Source organism: Cyprinodon tularosa, unplaced genomic scaffold (genome assembly GCF_016077235.1).
Source record: "Cyprinodon tularosa strain WSP-4 unplaced genomic scaffold, ASM1607723v1 ctg483, whole genome shotgun sequence".
NCBI classification, from domain to species: Eukaryota; Metazoa; Chordata; class Actinopteri; order Cyprinodontiformes; family Cyprinodontidae; genus Cyprinodon; species Cyprinodon tularosa.
In genome coordinates, this window is record NW_024039211.1 from 26,710 (window position 1) to 43,568 (window position 16,859).

A 16,859-nucleotide genomic window follows, 5' to 3' on the forward strand; every position below is an offset into this window, starting at 1 on the left:
AATTGATATTTAGTATACCTTGCTCAAACTAAAATCAAGAGTCAGAGGCATAACAGCAAAAAGTAATTGACTTTACAGACTGCCACCATTTGGGCTTAAATGATTAAAAAGGCTGATGAACACCAACCTTCTAATGTCTGTTTGGGTGCAGGCAGTAGATTTACTTGTTTTTTTCCTCTGTTCCCAGACACAAAACAGGGAGCTTTCAGCTTGTTTCATGTCTGTATGTGTTCTGGTTTATGCTTAGTCAAGATGGCTCGAGTGATTGTCAACCCAGCATGTCTGAGGCTGATCAGTATGTGTACTAACTACACACTGAAGTTAATCAGTTTACGAACTTTACATACAAATACACATTTAAGCAGAAATCTTTGACATTTCCAAGGAAGACTTTCTTTAGCTTTTTTTCTGTTCATGTGTGCTAAATATTGCACCGTTCTTTCTTTGCCTTATGCTTTTGTCTTTGCAGTTTCTATTTTTCTTACTTTAAACCCTCTGTTGGCATAGATATCAGAGCTTTTTTTTTTTACAAGTTGCTTTAAGTCTTTTAAAGACTTAACAGATAACATCTCTAGAGGGAACAGGAAAACTATACACAGACATAAGGCGCTCATGAGATTACATATGCCAGTAGGCTTAATATTAAAGAAACAAAGGACGTTGCTAATATCTCTTTAAAGACACAATTGCTTGATAGAGTGTTTTATTAAGATGTGTTTGTCTTTTTTTTATTTATCTCATAACATTAAAAATACAGCATGGTGTTGACAAATGTCTCTGTTAATGAATCTTCTTCTTTTTTTATGGCGGTTGGCAAGCAACTTATTGATGTGCATTACCGCCATCTACTGGAATGGAGTTTGGATCGGGACGCTATATATCAATTCTCCCACACAAAAAAATAAAATAAAATTATAATAATTAAGTTATAAATCGTAGATTCTTTCTATCAATTTCGTTTTCTCAAGGTGTTAATTAATCTAATTTTAAGTCCATGTTTTATAAACAAACGTTAGTCTCGGGTTCGCCGACATATACAGATGCATCAAAAGAGGAAAATGGTAAAACAGGAGTAGCAGTATATATTCCAAAAGAAAATATTTCTATCAAGAGAAGAACAACAGATAATTTATCAATTTTTTCAGCAGAGATGTTGGCAATTATTTTAGCATTGCAATGGGTGCTGGAGGTGAAGCCTAGAAATGTAGTTATCTGTTCAGATTCAATGTCTTGCCTGACTAGTTTTAAAAGTGGAAAATCTGAAAGCCGTCAAGATCTTTTAGATGAAGTCAGTTATTTAATGTATGGTATAAGGCAACAAAATATAAGTATTCAATTCACATGGGTTCCAGCACACAAAGGAATCTTAGGTAATGAAAAAGTAGATAAGTTAGCTAAAGAAGCAGTTAAAGTAGGAGAAATTGAATATGATGTCCCGCTAAGTAGAACAGAAATAAAAGTAATTATTAAAGATAAAATAAATAAGGTATGGCAGAAGAGATGGAATTTAGAAAAAAAAGGAAGACATTTATATAAAATACATAAAGATATTAGCATAGGATATAACAGTATAATGAGTAGAAGAGAGGAAATATGGATAAACAGGTTAAGGATTGGGCATACTAGTTTAAATGCAGGTCTAAAAATAATAGGGAAACATCCAACGGGTAATTGTTGTTATTGCGGAGAAATCGAAGGAGTAGAACATGTGTTGATCTATTGTAGCAAATATACAAAAGAGAGGAAAGAACTGGAAAGGGTAATGGGGAGTTCAGTAAAGATGGCAGATTTATTAGGGAAGCATCAATCAGATAAGATAATTAAAGCACTTATTAAATATTTAAAAGATACAGAATTAGCTGGGAGAATTTAGTGTGTGTATGTGCGTGTGTGTAAGTATAGATAGAATTTAGTTTCATGAAGATATAAAGATATACAGACATTATATTTCTGAATTACATCTCCGTCCAGTTGATGGCGGTAATGCACACAGGATGCAAACTGCCAGAAAACTCAATAGAAGAAGAAGAAGAAGAAGGGTTCGCCGACGTTACATGTGACGTGTCAATCACCGGTTGGTAGGCCGCATTGATGGGCGGAGCTTATTGGAGAGGAATGTAAACAGCTAGCATGCCTGCTCAACAGCTATCAACAGCGCACATAATCGAGACGCAGTCTGTGCTCAAAATGTAAGCTTTAAAAAAATTACTCTTCTCTCTCAATGTCAGAAGAGATCGGCATCATATGCTTACGCTTTTTATCATCTTACGTGATGTCTTTAATGTATTTATAGCTAAGTTAGCTTAGTTAGCCCAGGGAGCTAGCTGGGGGATTGCTAACGCTGGGAGTTGTGTCAGAAAGCTGCTTAATGATGATGAGGCATCAGCAGGGAGACATTTAATGGCCGAGGCAGGTTCTTTCTGAGGTGAGACTACTTAGAAAAATAATAATGATAATGTTGTGCAAATGCTGCCAGAAGGTTAAACAAACTTTTCAAGAGAAGTTCTTGCTGCTAAAACTGTTAACTGAGGCAACGCTGAATAATTATGCCTTATTAGCTCACTAAAGAACATTATGGGAAACTTAGGCAGCCTTTTGCTTGATTAATGACATCTTTTAGTGTATATAAAACAAAAAAAACAAGCTCTTGTTACTCTGTTCCGAATGATAAAGTACGACAAACAGCTCTATACGTTTACTTCCCTGTTTCGCATCTCTGACTGTAAACAACTATCCGGTTTTAAGGTGTGGCAAGGTCATTTTATATGTTTAGGAATATTTCCAAAAGAGTGATATGACAAGACTAATACATTTGTTTAAAGGAATCTTAATATATATATATCTTATTATATCCATTATAAAGACATTTCGGTTAACCTGCAGCTTAACTGTCGTTCACCACGAAACGATTGTGTTTGGTTAATCACCAGGTGAGAGGTAGCCTCCTTAAATACAGAGCAAAGCTCTCAGCGGGATGATAAAGTTTGCTTGTAGATCTGGTCAGCTTTTGTATATTCAAAAAAGCATTTTTAAAGAGTGAAATATGTGTTTATGTGTTAAATAAGGTGGCACAGCCATATTTGGAAATACCTAAGCATATGTATACATTTTAAAACATATACCAATGATCGGATAGATCTAATAAATTTCTGTTCAAACAAAGGATTGGGAAAAATGATAAGTTACAGATTAAATTCTGTTTATCTTAATGTTATTTTGTTAATTTGGAAATTCAACCTTTTTAGGGGATTGTACTGCCATTAGGGGAAGCGACTCGCTCTAATAAGTCAGTCTTGAGTCATAAAAACAATCAGGATTAATTTTAGGTCAGGGTGCCCTCATAGCAGAACTTCTCAAAGTCTAACCTAAAAAGGCAGAAAGGATTAAAAAAACACAAAGTAACCAAAAACGCATCTGTTGTATTTTTTCTCTTCAGATCTGAGTGGACATCTCTTGACTTTAGAGTAAGAAAATCCTTGTTTCTGTTGTAACTTTGGATCGTGCGCTGAGAGGACATACTTTGCTTGGTCTTTCTTCTATCAAGGTTACATTCTTCAACTCAAGATGAGAGCCTGACCTGCAGCTTAAATCATGTAAATGTTCCATTTAAGATACAAAAGCAGGAAAACCCATCTGTTTCTAATCTGATGCCTTTAATAGAAGCTGGGCACATTTATAATTCTTGTGAGTTTTTGAAACTAGGACAGTCTTCATGATCAACAGAACCTCTTCTACCACCTGCATCAGCTGCCCAGCGCCTAAGGATGTTTTGATCTCATGAAGGGATCAGTCAGTTTGGTAATCCTTCAGTGGCATTAGGAAAGTGATAGCCATCTTTGTGCAGCTGGGACATTTTGTTTCATCAGCATCCATCCGTTTGGCTGATAATGGCCGAATCCAGTTCACAGCCAGCAGCTCCACCAAATGTGCTGATTGGACGCAGCATTGGGGACCAGGTTCCCAACACAGAAAGCCCCTCCAAAGAAATGAATCTAGCTATGAATACTGGTGGATCAGACCAGGAGGCTAAAGTCCCAAATAGCAAAAGTAAAGCTGAGAGATCTATTCAGGCCAGAGAACCAGAGGAGGATGAAGAGCCCACGCCCACGCCACCGGAGTCATCGCCAAGTCTGTCTGAAAACGAGACGCTGACCATCGCTACCACCGAAGACGAAACTCTGTCGGTTCAACTCGGACATGTTGGCACTGAAAGAACACTGGGGTCAGGAGGAGATCCGGGTAAGAGGTCTCCAAGTCTGTGGTTGTTCTTTGGCTGTGTTTTTTTCTCTAAGCTCAAATCAGATTTATCAGCAGTTTATATGTTGCTTATTACTCATTAACAAAGGAGTGGACTGTTATCATTACAAACCCGAGGGCCTGTGGGAACTCAAAAGCTTAATGATTAATGGTTTGCAAACAAGGAAAATATGCAATGATCAAATTATTGATTATGAAAAGCGTCACTTATTCATACCTTCATTTTTCCCAGTAGCATTTGAAATAAAAGCACCAGGTTCACTCAAATGTTCAGTTATACAGACCTTTTTTTCAAAGGTTTGTCAAAAATAAGCCACCTGTTTATGAAAATTTTTAATAATTTATGGCCTACAGCTGTTCCTGGTATTGGATGTTGATGTAAACTGGTTTTCAGCGCTTCATGGTGCTCATGTCCAGCTGTTTAACATTCAGTGAACAGAGACAGAGCCGAGCAGAAAAGTGCTTCAATGAGCCTTTGTCTTTTTACTAGATAATAGTGGCTAAAGGCCAACTGAGAATCTCAGCTAGAACAACATTTTCCCCTTTTGATTCTTTCTGTAGATTTCCAACTGTTATGGAGCATTTAAATCACTAATACCTGTATTCTCTTCAGATTTTTTATGTTATAATTGTAGTAGAAGATGTGTCTTTGCCTGGTGTAAATATTTAAATTGTAGCTTTAACAAACAGCTGAGCATTAGTTTTTGTTTGTGTTGAATCCCTTAGATCGATTCGCTTTTTCAGAGCGAATCCTCGGACCAATTGGTGAAGCCACTTTATTTCTTCTGTGGTATTTGTATCCTGAAAAATATCTCTGTGTTTAACAGCCCTGGACCTGGAGGAGAGCTCCTCAGTGATGACAGCAGCAGACTCTGATGATCAGCAGGAATCCACCGACTCTGCTTCCTTCTCCATTCCTAGTCTGGAGCTTTCAGACGGAGTCCCGACCACAGGGACCTCTCTGGACATTGAAGATGGCTTGTCATCAACCTGCTCTGCTCCAGGTGTTGAAGGCAGCCCTCCTTCTGCCAAGGCTCCCGCTCTGAAAGCCAGTGAGGCGATGGAAGCAGTGGGTGAGGTTATCACTTAGGGTTTCACTGTCATGGGCTTCCTTAAAGAAGAGCAATGCACAGTTTTTGACCCCAAATTCTACAGCTGTCTGAATTGAATTTTTACTTGCAACAACTAAGCTATTTCTACATTTAGGATATAAATTCAGAATGAGTGTAACTGTAGTTTTTCACCTTGGCCACAGGGGGAGCTGTTGCTGCAGCTGCTGCTCTTCCTCAGCTCGCAGCTGCTGCCTCTGGGGTCGCCGAGCCCGGACCCTCCATGCCTGCGTATTACCTGGTGAAGTGGATCACTTGGAAGGAGAAGAAGACTCCCATAGTCACTCAGAGCGAGAATGGACCCTGCCCCCTGCTGGCCATCATGAATACACTCTTCCTGCGCTGGAAGGTGAGCCAGTTAACTGTTTGTGACTATCAAAAATTAACTGTTTTGATTTAATGAGAATCTTTGCAAAGTATAATAATGATTAATCTCGGGCTACTTTAACCTTATAAGTTAACTTTCAGTCTTATTTTATGTTGTGAGAGACAAAACCTGTTTTCTCAGTTTTTCTTTTTTCCTTTAAACTCTGGTTTTTGTGGCATCTTATGACTCTGTATTGTTCTAAAAAATTCAACAACTTCAAAATAAACACTTAAAAAATTCTTTCAGATTAGAAATACTCCGCTTTTATCAGAAACGCATTTTTATTTTAATTCCAAAACAGTTAAAAAACAATCCACTGGACATTGTTTCAGAATTTGAAGACGGTTTGCTTCCCATCCAGGTCAGAATTAGCATTTAAATTGAGGTTTTATAGAGTGGACCAAAACAACACCTTTTTTTTTTATTTACAAAGCCTAAATAACCGTGGTTACCCATGTGCTTCATAGTCACACATCTAATCTGCATGTTTTAATTTGTTTTTTATCATCTGCTTGGTTCCACATTAAACATTTTTAGCTTATACAGTAAGAACTGTACACCTGTTTTAGTTCAACTCTCAAAAAAAAAGCCTCAAACTCAACGCTAATTCTGACATTTTGAATTGAAAGAGATTCATCTTTTTTTAAATAACTATGACCTGGATGAATGAGAATCTTCACCAGCATATTTTTATTTTAATGTTCTTCAGTTTGATCAGTTTGCTGCATGAAAACGTCCGTCTGACTTAGGAACTTTTTTATTTTGGTGAGCATCATTCTTTTTCTGTAATAACCGTTCATGTTTGTCTATTTAGGCGAAGCTTCCAGCTCAGACTGAAGTGGTCACCACTGAGGAGCTGATGGCTCATCTGGGTAAGATGCTCCTTGTTTTGCTGAAATGCTTGGAGAAAAAAAATATGATGACAATTTTCTGAGTGAAGCTCATTTATAAGGGAAATTAGAAAAAAACAGTGGTTACTTGTGTGCTTCATAGTCAAATATCTAATCTGCATGTTTTGTTTTTTATCATCTGCTTGGTTCCACATTAAATATTTAGCTTACACAGTAAGAACTGTTGGACTTTAAAAAAAATGGATAACAGCAAAGCTGGGGACAGAAATAAGTTTGGACCCTGAAGTGACTGAAGTATGTGTTTTTGTCTAGGAGAGTGTGTTTTATCAGTCACTCCCAGAGAGAAGGCGAATGGCATGGAGCTCAACTTCCAACAGGTACCAACACCTGCAGACGCTTAATAGATTTGTCTTCCTCAAGAGCATCAATAAGCCGTTTTCTGTTTGTTTTTTTTTAAATATCACATTTTCACGAATTTAGTGGAAAAAAGGTGGGATATTTTTGTACCATGTGAGTAGAGAACATTGGCTGCACAGGCAGCCCTGCAACATAGATAGATTCACCACCACTTCTTTCTTCCCCAGACAAACATCCTGTTTTGAAGGGAGCAGATGTTTACATAACAATGTTTTTTTCTAGATTAGATTAGATTAGATGAGCTTTATTGATCTCACAGTGGAGAAATTCACTGGTCACATATTGGCATAGTAATTAAAGAAGGTGCAAACAAGGAGGAAAGAGGTGCATTAAGAATAAACAATATATATACAGTATATCACGGTATATACAGTATATCAAGATAAATAAGGATTAAGGTGCAAGTGTACATGTATCACACACAATGAAAAACAAAATAAAAATAAGAATTAAAAAAATACAAGGGAGTAACACAGAGATTTGAGGGGACATATGTACAATCAGGATGGCTTATATACAGGTGGATTGACTTTTACGTTAAGGTGTAGTAGGTAAGGAACAACGGTGAGGTAGTGGTATGACAATTATATTCACATATATTGCACAGTCAGCATATTGCACAGAATATTGCACAGTCAATAAATAAAAAACTATAATATAGCTGCACAGTGGTTGTTACAGGAGTTATTGTGGTTATAGTGCAGTATTATAGAGTCTGGTGGCAGCAGGAATGAATGACCTTTCATGCATTTTAGTCGATCAAACATCTTGCATCTCTCTCTAATCTCCTCACAGTAGTTTAATTTATTTAATTTTGGCCTGCTGCTCCAATGCAATCTCAAAAGATTTCCCATAGTTTGGAGATCTGTGCTTTGCTGATGGCCTCTCCACTGACCTCAGTGTCTTTAAGCCACTGACTGCTGGTTTTTTAAAGCTTTAAGTTCCTTGGCTGCTATTCTTATTGTTTTTGTTTCAATTTTTTATATTCTCCTTTTGCAACTAAAATCTCTGCCAGCATTATGCTGCCACCGCTCTGCTTAACAAATGGAAAAATGTTCCAAAAAAGATCAGTATTAGGGGAAAAAATTTAATTTTAATTTAATCACATAACGATGTCTCCAGATTAAAATAAACAATTCCTCAGCCTTTATAGTATTAATAATTAATTTTCCTTCCACTCTGGGTGGCCTTACAGTCCATCTACAGATCAGACGTCTTTTAAAGATTCTATTTTTATTTTTTCACCGTTTTCTAGTTTCAGTCACTGTTGATCAGTGTTTGATTTTAAGCTTCAGCGGCCTGACTGAAGCTCTGTGTCGGCAGAACATGAGCGACGCCATGGCGGTTCTTCCAAAGTTGTCAACAGGCCTGGACGTCAATGTTCGCTTCACAGGAGTCACCGACTTTGAGTACACGCCAGAGTGCATCGTGTTTGACCTGCTGAACATCCCACTGTACCACGGCTGGTTGGTAGACCCGCAGGTGAAACATTAACTGAAAGTTAACTATGAGATTAAACATTGAAAACCTCTGATTTTTCTGTTGTTTATTTATGTTATTATGTCTCAAAGCGAGGATGAAAGCATAAACTATTCTGGAGTCAGCTGAAATTGTTCACTTTATATGTGTTTAGAGCCCAGAGATAGTCGCTGCTGTGGGGAAACTGAGTTACAACCAGCTGGTGGAGAAAATCATCGACTGGAAACACTCTGCAGACAGCTGCAGAGTCAGTGAAGGTAAAACATCTGCAGAAATAAACACCACACTGAGAACATGCAGACCCAAAGAGGCATGTAGGGCAGCATCTGAGCACAGATCCATTTAGATATTCTTAAACTGGTAAATTTATACAGCAAAGCTTAGAGACGGTGAGGAAAATAATTCTTGAAGATTGAGAAAAAGAGCTAACTGGTTTATTAATGGTCCATATTTTTATATATATTATATATTGTTAAAGTTACGTGGTTTTATGTCAGTGTTTGTGATTTGTAGGTCTGGTGGCTGAACAGTTTCTAGAGTCCACAGCCACTCAGCTCTCATATCACGGTCTGTGTGAGCTCAACACGACGGCCAAAGAAGGAGAGATCTCAGTGTTCTTCAGGAACAACCACTTCAGTACCATGATCAAACACAAGGTGGGAAATGAACACGGATCTGAATACGCTTTATGCTGCAGATCCTACCCAACCAGGCTCTGTTTGCCCACATTTAATCTAGCAGCATTAAATCCAGATAATATAGACTTTTAAACAGTTTTTTTGGCAAAGCTGGAAGGCCATCGCCCTCCATAGTAGAACCAGAACATCCTGTTCCCCCATCTTCTACAAGAGTCCTTCATTTTCTGCTTTAAATAATGTTTCTCTCTGCTGGGGCTGTTTTATTTTAGTTTCTCTGTCCTCTTTCAGGGTCACCTGTACCTTCTTGTGACAGATCAGGGCTTCCTACAGGAGGAGAGCATGGTCTGGGAGTCTCTTCATAACGTGGAAGGAGACGGAAACTTCTGCGACTCCAACTTCAGACTGTGCCATCCTCCTGAGAGATCTCCGGCCCCCTCCCACCTGCCTCCCAGCAGCCAGGAGCAGCAGAGGCAGATCGACCAGGCAGGGAATCCAGCTGAGACACAGCAGACAAATGCCTCTCTGCTGACCCGTCACTGAGTGTTTGCATGGCTTTGTTTTGTTTCAGGACTACCTGGTAGCTGTTTCCCTGCAGCAGCAGCAGGAAGGTGCTCCTCGGCCTCTTAGTGACCTGGAACTGGCCCGGCAGCTACAGCAAGAGGAGTACCAGCAGCAGCAACAGCAGCAGCAGCCGGGAACGTCACAGACGCCACGGCAGGTAACTGCTGAGCTGGATCAATGTCAGCGTTAATATTTGACCTTCAGGGAGGCATTGATGGTACTGATAAAACAAACAACTCCAGTAAAAGTTAGAAACAGGAATTAGATACAAATATTTGATGCTATTGTGGGTTTTCTCTAAACATATGTTCATACCCAAAGCGAATGCATCAACTGGAGTGCGTGATCTGCATGTTAACTATACGTAAAGGTGCGTTCAGGAGCGGTGGTGTGAAGGAGGCCTTTTGGGCGTGAAGTTCCGCTGCTAGTATCGTCGTAGTGAAATCACACAGAGAGGTTTTGCAGAAGTGGAAAAATTGGCACATCTATGCTAACATACACTATATTGCCAAAAGTATTTGCTCACCCATCCAAATTATTGGAATCAGGTGTTCCAATCACTTCCATGGCCACAGGTGTATAAATTCAAGCACCTAGGCATGCAGACTGTTTTTACAAACATTTGTGAAAGAATGGGTCGCTCTCAGGAGCTCAGTGAATTCCAGCGTGGAACTGTGATAGGATGCCACCTGTGCAACAAATCCAGTCGTGAAATTTCCTCGCTCCTAAATATTCCACAGTCAACTGTCAGCTGTATTATAAGAAAATGGAAGTGTTTGGGAACGACAGCAACTCAGCCACGAAGTGGTAGGCCACGTAAACTGACGGAGCGGGGTCAGCGGATGCTGACGCGCATAGTGCGAAGAGGTCGCCAACTTTCTGCAGAGTCAATCACTACAGACCTCCAAACTTCATGTGGCCTTCAGATTAGCTCAAGAACAGTGCGCAGAGAGCTTCATGGAATGGGTTTCCATGGTCGAGCAGCTGCATCCAAGCCATACATCACCAAGTGCAATGCAAAGCGTCGGATGCGGTGGTGTAAAGCACGCCGCCACTGGACTCTAGAGCAGTGGAGACGCGTTCTCTGGAGTGACGAATCGCGCTTCTCCATCTGGCAATCTGATGGACGGGTCTGGGTTTGGCGGTTGCCAGGAGAACGGTACTTGTCTGACTGCATTGTGCCAAGTGTAAAGTTTGGTGGAGGGGGGATTATGGTGTGGGGTTGTTTTTCAGGAGCTGGGCTTGGCCCCTTAGTTCCAGTGAAAGGAACTCTGAATGCTTCAGCATACCAAGACATTTTGGACAATTCCATGCTCCCAACTTTGTGGGAACAGTTTGGAGCTGGCCCCTTCCTCTTCCAACATGACTGTGCACCAGTGCACAAAGCAAGGTCCATAAAGACATGGATGACAGAGTCTGGTGTGGATGAACTTGACTGGCCTGCACAGAGTCCTGACCTCAACCCGATAGAACACCTTTGGGATGAATTAGAGCGGAGACTGAGAGCCAGGCCTTCTCGTCCAACATCAGTGTGCGACCTCACAAATGCGCTTCTGGAAGAATGGTCAAAAATTCCCATAAACACACTCCTAAACCTTGTGGACAGCCTTCCCAGAAGAGTTGAAGCTGTTCTAGCTGCAAAGGGTGGACCGACGTCATATTGAACCCTATGGATTAGGAACGGGATGTCACTTAAGCTCATATGTGAGTCAAGGCAGGTGAGCAAATACTTTTGGCAATATAGTGTATATGCTAAAAATATAGAACTTAGTTTTTTTTTTTTTTTTTTTTTTGTCCTAGGTTAGAGAGTTGCACTTTAGCTCTTTTTGTCCACATCCGACATAATTCAGGTGAATTCCTGGTGGATTTGGTGGACTAGATATAAACATGTCTGTTTTCAGACACTGATCTGACTTTTAACCTTCCGGGACCTATGGCTGTTCTTATTGTTGCGTAAATTCAATCATTTGCTTTTTGTTGTCTGTCAAAACACCCCACATGTTCAACATTTTCAACAGGACCCAGTTTTTCCAAAGTGATCCGATTTTTTTTTTTTTTTTTTTTTTTTTTAAAGATCAATTTGGTTTATGGATTTGGATTAGATCAAGTAATCAAAACTCTGGTTCTGATCCAAAACAAACCCTGATTTTGGGTTTTTCAGCATTTTGTTGTAGGATTTCACTTTGATCCAAAAAATATGAGTTAAGCTGAACGCATAAGAAGGGTGTATTCAGTGTGGATTTTAGGCCCAAAATATGATCAAACATAACCATTTGATCAACAACCCTTTAGTTGGATAGTGCAGTTCAATGTATATTAAACCACAAGGTTTTATTTTCATCTGTTTGACAATTACACTAATTGCTATATATAGCAGTCTACAGCTAAGTATACGTTTTAAAAAAAAACTCCCTAACTTTAATCAGACATAATTTTACAACAAACAGATGCATATACTGACATCTACTGCTTGATGTGTAGCACAGCAGTTAGATTTGGTGATCTCTAATCTGACATCGCTTTAAAAAACCGGCTTGAAACTGGGATGGGTTTTGTACGAAATAGGATTAGGGCTACCGAAAAAAAAAAGTTAACAAATTTTTTTTTATTTTATTTCAGTATAGTATGGGGGAAAAGTCAGAATTCTGACTTTAATCTCAGAATAGGGGGTTTTCAGGTGACGTCACGCTCACGTGACTACTCAGCGCGTCCGCCATATTGGGTGGCAGCCTTAGGCAGTATTGACAGTGAAAAATGGTGAAATTATGTGTAATTGTTGGTTGCACGGCCCGTGGAGGTGGAGATCAACGCTCTTTCTATCGCATACCAGCCGTAATCGTGAATCAATGTGAAAAAACAAAACAGCTATCTGAACAACGCTGTCACCTATGGCTGACACGGATATCCAGGTCCGATTTGGACGGAGTTAAGCTGGAATACGCCAGAGTCTGCAGCGCTCACTTTGTCACAGGTAATTAACTGCCAAGCATTTAAAACATGTAAGAATATATTAATAATAGGGCTTGGGCGTCATGACGTATTACTTTCCGTGGCCGCAATGTTGACCGTCTCCGCCGCCGCTACTCAGACTACTGCCTATGACTACCGCGTACTGGACTCCCTCTCTCAGCCGTGTTTTAATTTGATTAATTTCACCTTAACTTGATTTCAACCAGCGGGAAAAGGCTCAAATATGTGAGAAACCCGGAGGGTTTAGGGAGGTTTGGCAGTTAACGTTACTAACCAAACCTTTGAAACACATAGCAGCTAGTTAAAAGTACATTACATGCCTGAGTGGTTGTTAGCACTAATGGTTAGCACTGTTTGCTGGCTTTATGAGCTGCAGCTCCTGAACCCATCCATTCGTAAACTGCACATGAGACTCCAAGGACTTGTAGCTTTGGAACTGTTCGCGCACCGCCGGCCGTTAGCCACCTAGCATAGCGAGCCCTGCGTCGGATTGTTTACATTTTTACCATCTTATTAAATTTCCTTCATGTACATCACTTCGACATCTCGTACCCAACCAGATGTGAACTGGTTGTGAGCCTCTAGACCCTTGTAGCTCTCATTTCCTCAAGAGTGTGCAGAGGGTTTTCACTGAACACCGACCGGGTAATGAACTATGTCGCCATGCTCTACATTTGGCCAATCATCTGGATTAGTGCTAAACAAGGCACCGTGGAGGGCATAGGGGTCCATATGGTCGATCACGGAACATTTCCTCAGATATGTTCCATGATCTGGTGGCTCTAGCGTGCTGGCGTACTTATCCATTCGCGACATGATATATATGATATACGATAATATGCCACCCAAGATGGCGGACCGGAAGCTGGACAGTGACGTCACTGAAAACCCCCTATTCTGACTTTTTTTCTCAGAATTCTGACTTTTTTTATTGTCAGAATTCAGTCAAAATTCTGAGATTAAAGTCAGAATTCTGACTTTTTCCCATACTATACTGAAATAAAATTAAAAAAAATCTGTTAACTTTTTTTTTTTTTTTCAGTGGCCCTAATCCTCTTCCGTAGTTTTGTAATCCTGGATCCTGAAGGAAATGATTAGCAAATCCATATTAATTTGATCTGAATGAAACCTTTTAAATAAACGGGCACAGACTCTCAGCATAATGAAGGTTAACTTTGTTTGGGTTGGAAGAAAGTGGACCAAAAGCAAATATTGAATATGATATAAAATATTTGTATTTTAATCTGTTTTTGTGTTTTAAATGTATTCCTTAAGTCTTGTGTTGATTCAAAATTAGCTTTTTGACACATTTTAAAGACCAGCCATGGTATTTGGCTCTGAAACAGGCTTAAAAAACGAATGACAGCTTCTCGGATTCTTTAAATGTCTGCAGGTTTTGTGATGGTCTTTCTTCATCGTCTGCAGGTCAGAGGTCAGGCGTCGCAGCAAGCCAGAAGAAGAGAGAAGGACTCGGACTGTGCCATCCTGTAAATGCTTCCTGTTTTAACGCCTGGGACCTCTCGCGATTCTCGCGTGTGGCGCGCACGCTGAGTTAGCTCCATGCCAAACCCGGCTGCTTTCGTCCAGCAGGTCTGTGTCCTCCAGTTTGGAAAAACCTAAACGCAGGAGGCTGTTGGAACACACGGAGCGGACGGGCGTCCATGAAGGGCTCATCGCTGTAACCGAGGATCTTTAAGTAAAAATTCTCTAACTACCGCTCTTAAGGCCGGTTTGAATCGTTAAAAGGAAACGTTCTGTTGCCAACACTTTAAACCTTCAGTCAGATATTTAATAGTTATATTAATTTGAGCTCTTTAAAAATGATTGTTTGAAGATTTTTTTCCAGAAATAGCTAAAGATCTATTTATTAAAACAGATTTCCTGACATTTTAGTGGCCATTTGTTTATCATCAAATTTCTTTCGTTCTTTAATGCATCCTGGGGCTGTTCAGAAAGGTTTCCTGTTATAACCCGGTGTGGGTCAGAGCTTTGTGAACTTGTTCCACATTTTGTGATTAAAACCAGACACTTCCCTGCATCTTATTAGGGTTTTATGTGATAAACTAAAACACAGATGGGTGTAAAAGAGAAAAAAAATACTTATAGCTTTAAATAAAGTTTTTTTTTTTTTTAAATCTCTGATTGGATTTAGTGTTGAAACAAGATCCTCTTAGGCCATAATCATCCCTAAACCTTGACCTACTTTCCCCTCCTGCTGAGGAAAACCATGATGCTGCCACCACCGTGTTTCAGTGTGGTGTGATCCCCTCTGCAGCTCATCCAGGGTTCCTAGGAGCCTCACTTTGAGCTTTGCTGACCGTATCATATCTTTCTACCATTTTTATTTTCCCTGTAGATGAAGATCTTGTTTTAGAGTCTTTTCCAGAACTTTCTTCCTCACCTCTCTGGTGCGCCGCTTGGTCTTTAAGGTCTTTTCCTCACCAATGTACTGAGATTAAATTTTATTTTGTGATGAGGTGACTTTCATGTGGCTGCTTGGAATTTTATTTTATTTTTTTATGGTAAACAATTAAAGGAAGTTATAAATACATACTTGTCAGGCTAATTTGGCTCATTCTATGTATGGCTACCTTAATGTTTCACAGATTTATGTTTATCACATGAAGCCTCCACTAAAACACTTAATGTGAAGTCTTAAATGTAACAAAATGTCAAAAAATAGAAAAAAAAGTTCAAGGTGTAATAATACTTTTGCAAGGCGCTGGATATTAGTGGTTTCCGCTGCAAGGAATATTTACTTACTTCAGGAAGAAATTAGGTTTTTTGTTATTTTCCTACCAAAGAAGAAATCCTGAATGTGGGACCTGCTCATTATTTTTGTTTATTTTTGAATGTAAAATACCTCTGCCGTTTGGATGCTCTCACCGGCTCACCTTCTAGTTCATTAGTCTGCTGGGGAGTCACATCAGTAACTGCAGATTTACTCAGCAGCGCCCTCTTCTGACCAGAGGGTGTGTTGATTCCAGACACACTTGGAGCTCAGTGTCTTTTTAGCTCTTGGCCTCTTTTATAGATGCCAGAAGTGGATGGTTTAGTAATATCTTGAAATAACTGGCAACATGCAGCAGTTTGGATTTGAAGAAATGTCGGTGAAATATTTGACCCATTGCAGCACTTCTAAGCCTATCACTCTGTTGTGCATCCTCCATTGATGTGTCTTATCTTGTCTCTGTTGCTGATGGTGAATCTGTAGTCCAAAAAAAGGTTATTTTATAACAGAAAGGTTGCACAAAATGTATAGAAAACAGTTCCTGAGCTCTTTTCAAATATTAGTTTTAAGAAATGAGTTATACAAGGTGACCTTATACCCGGGAAACAGCTCCTGTAAGGAAATACCTAAATCCCTGCAGCTATGCTTTATTTCCTGCTCAGTAAAAGGATCATTCTCCAAGTGAGGTTCAGAAAATGCTGAGCTGAAGGAAAAGCACCTAACTTGCCTCGATTTATCCATAAGAACTAAAGAAACTCAAATGATCATTTTAGTGTCATAGATGGGGGGAAAAAAGCTGTAAAATCCATAAACATGTTTTGTTTTTTTCTGTTGCCAAAATCCAGTTTTCTACAGTTCTGAATCCAATCGGAGAGCCAAAGATTTAAGGCGTCGATGTAGAGAAGCTTAAAGAGACGTCTGATAATATCTGATGAAAGCATGAGACGATTTATTTATACTAAATGACAAATTCAGGACAGAGAAGAGACCTTTTTGTAAAGTTTATTCGTTGAATCTGGCTTGTCGTTAAATCCTTCAGATGATCTGAGCTGAGCTCCGATCTTTTTCGCAGCAACACTAGAAAAATGTTTCCGTTACAGAACGTCGACTGTGAAAGAAACGCTCCGTTATTCGCTCTATCGCAGCCCAGCGATGGCCTCTGATGTCCTCATCAGATGCACGCTTGGTTTAATCAGTTGCTCACCTTCAAGTTCAGCTCCGTAAATAACAGACTTTGGGACACTTTCTGGTAACTAATTTGTTTCAAAATGTTAAATGAAACCCAAGATTCGGTTTTATCACCTAATGAGAAGCATGTCCATGTGTTTTTGCTCCATTTGGAGGAGTTTACTGCACTTTATTATAAAAAAAAAAAATAAGAGTCCTGTTTTCTGTTTAGTCCAGGTAGGATGGTTCTCTGGTTCGAGTTAAAACCCATATCCTTAATAGACCACCATAAAAATCATACCCACTCCATTT

The 16,859-nt window shown here is 39.6% G+C and overlaps 1 protein-coding gene across 3 annotated transcripts; it reads left to right on the forward strand.

Moving 5' to 3' along the window:
- Positions 1-2,095: 2,095 nt before the first annotated feature.
- Positions 2,096-14,778, forward strand: mindy1 (MINDY lysine 48 deubiquitinase 1). 3 transcript variants are annotated; one of them, XM_038302165.1, is made up of 13 exons: positions 2,096-2,189; positions 3,437-3,464; positions 3,545-4,239; positions 5,085-5,330; positions 5,513-5,715; positions 6,548-6,605; positions 6,897-6,961; positions 8,325-8,483; positions 8,635-8,737; positions 8,994-9,136; positions 9,407-9,601; positions 9,687-9,836; positions 14,075-14,778. In XM_038302165.1, exons 3-13 carry the CDS (start codon positions 3,888-3,890, stop codon positions 14,138-14,140), a joined length of 1,740 nt encoding a protein of 579 aa, XP_038158093.1. In that variant the 5' UTR covers positions 2,096-2,189; positions 3,437-3,464; positions 3,545-3,887; the 3' UTR covers positions 14,141-14,778. The 3 variants fall into 3 exon arrangements, with proteins under 3 accessions (XP_038158093.1, XP_038158092.1, XP_038158091.1); XM_038302164.1 differs by having other exon boundaries at positions 2,104-2,425; XM_038302163.1 differs by having other exon boundaries at positions 2,104-2,425; positions 3,437-4,239.
- The last annotated feature ends 2,081 nt before the right edge of the window (positions 14,779-16,859 follow it).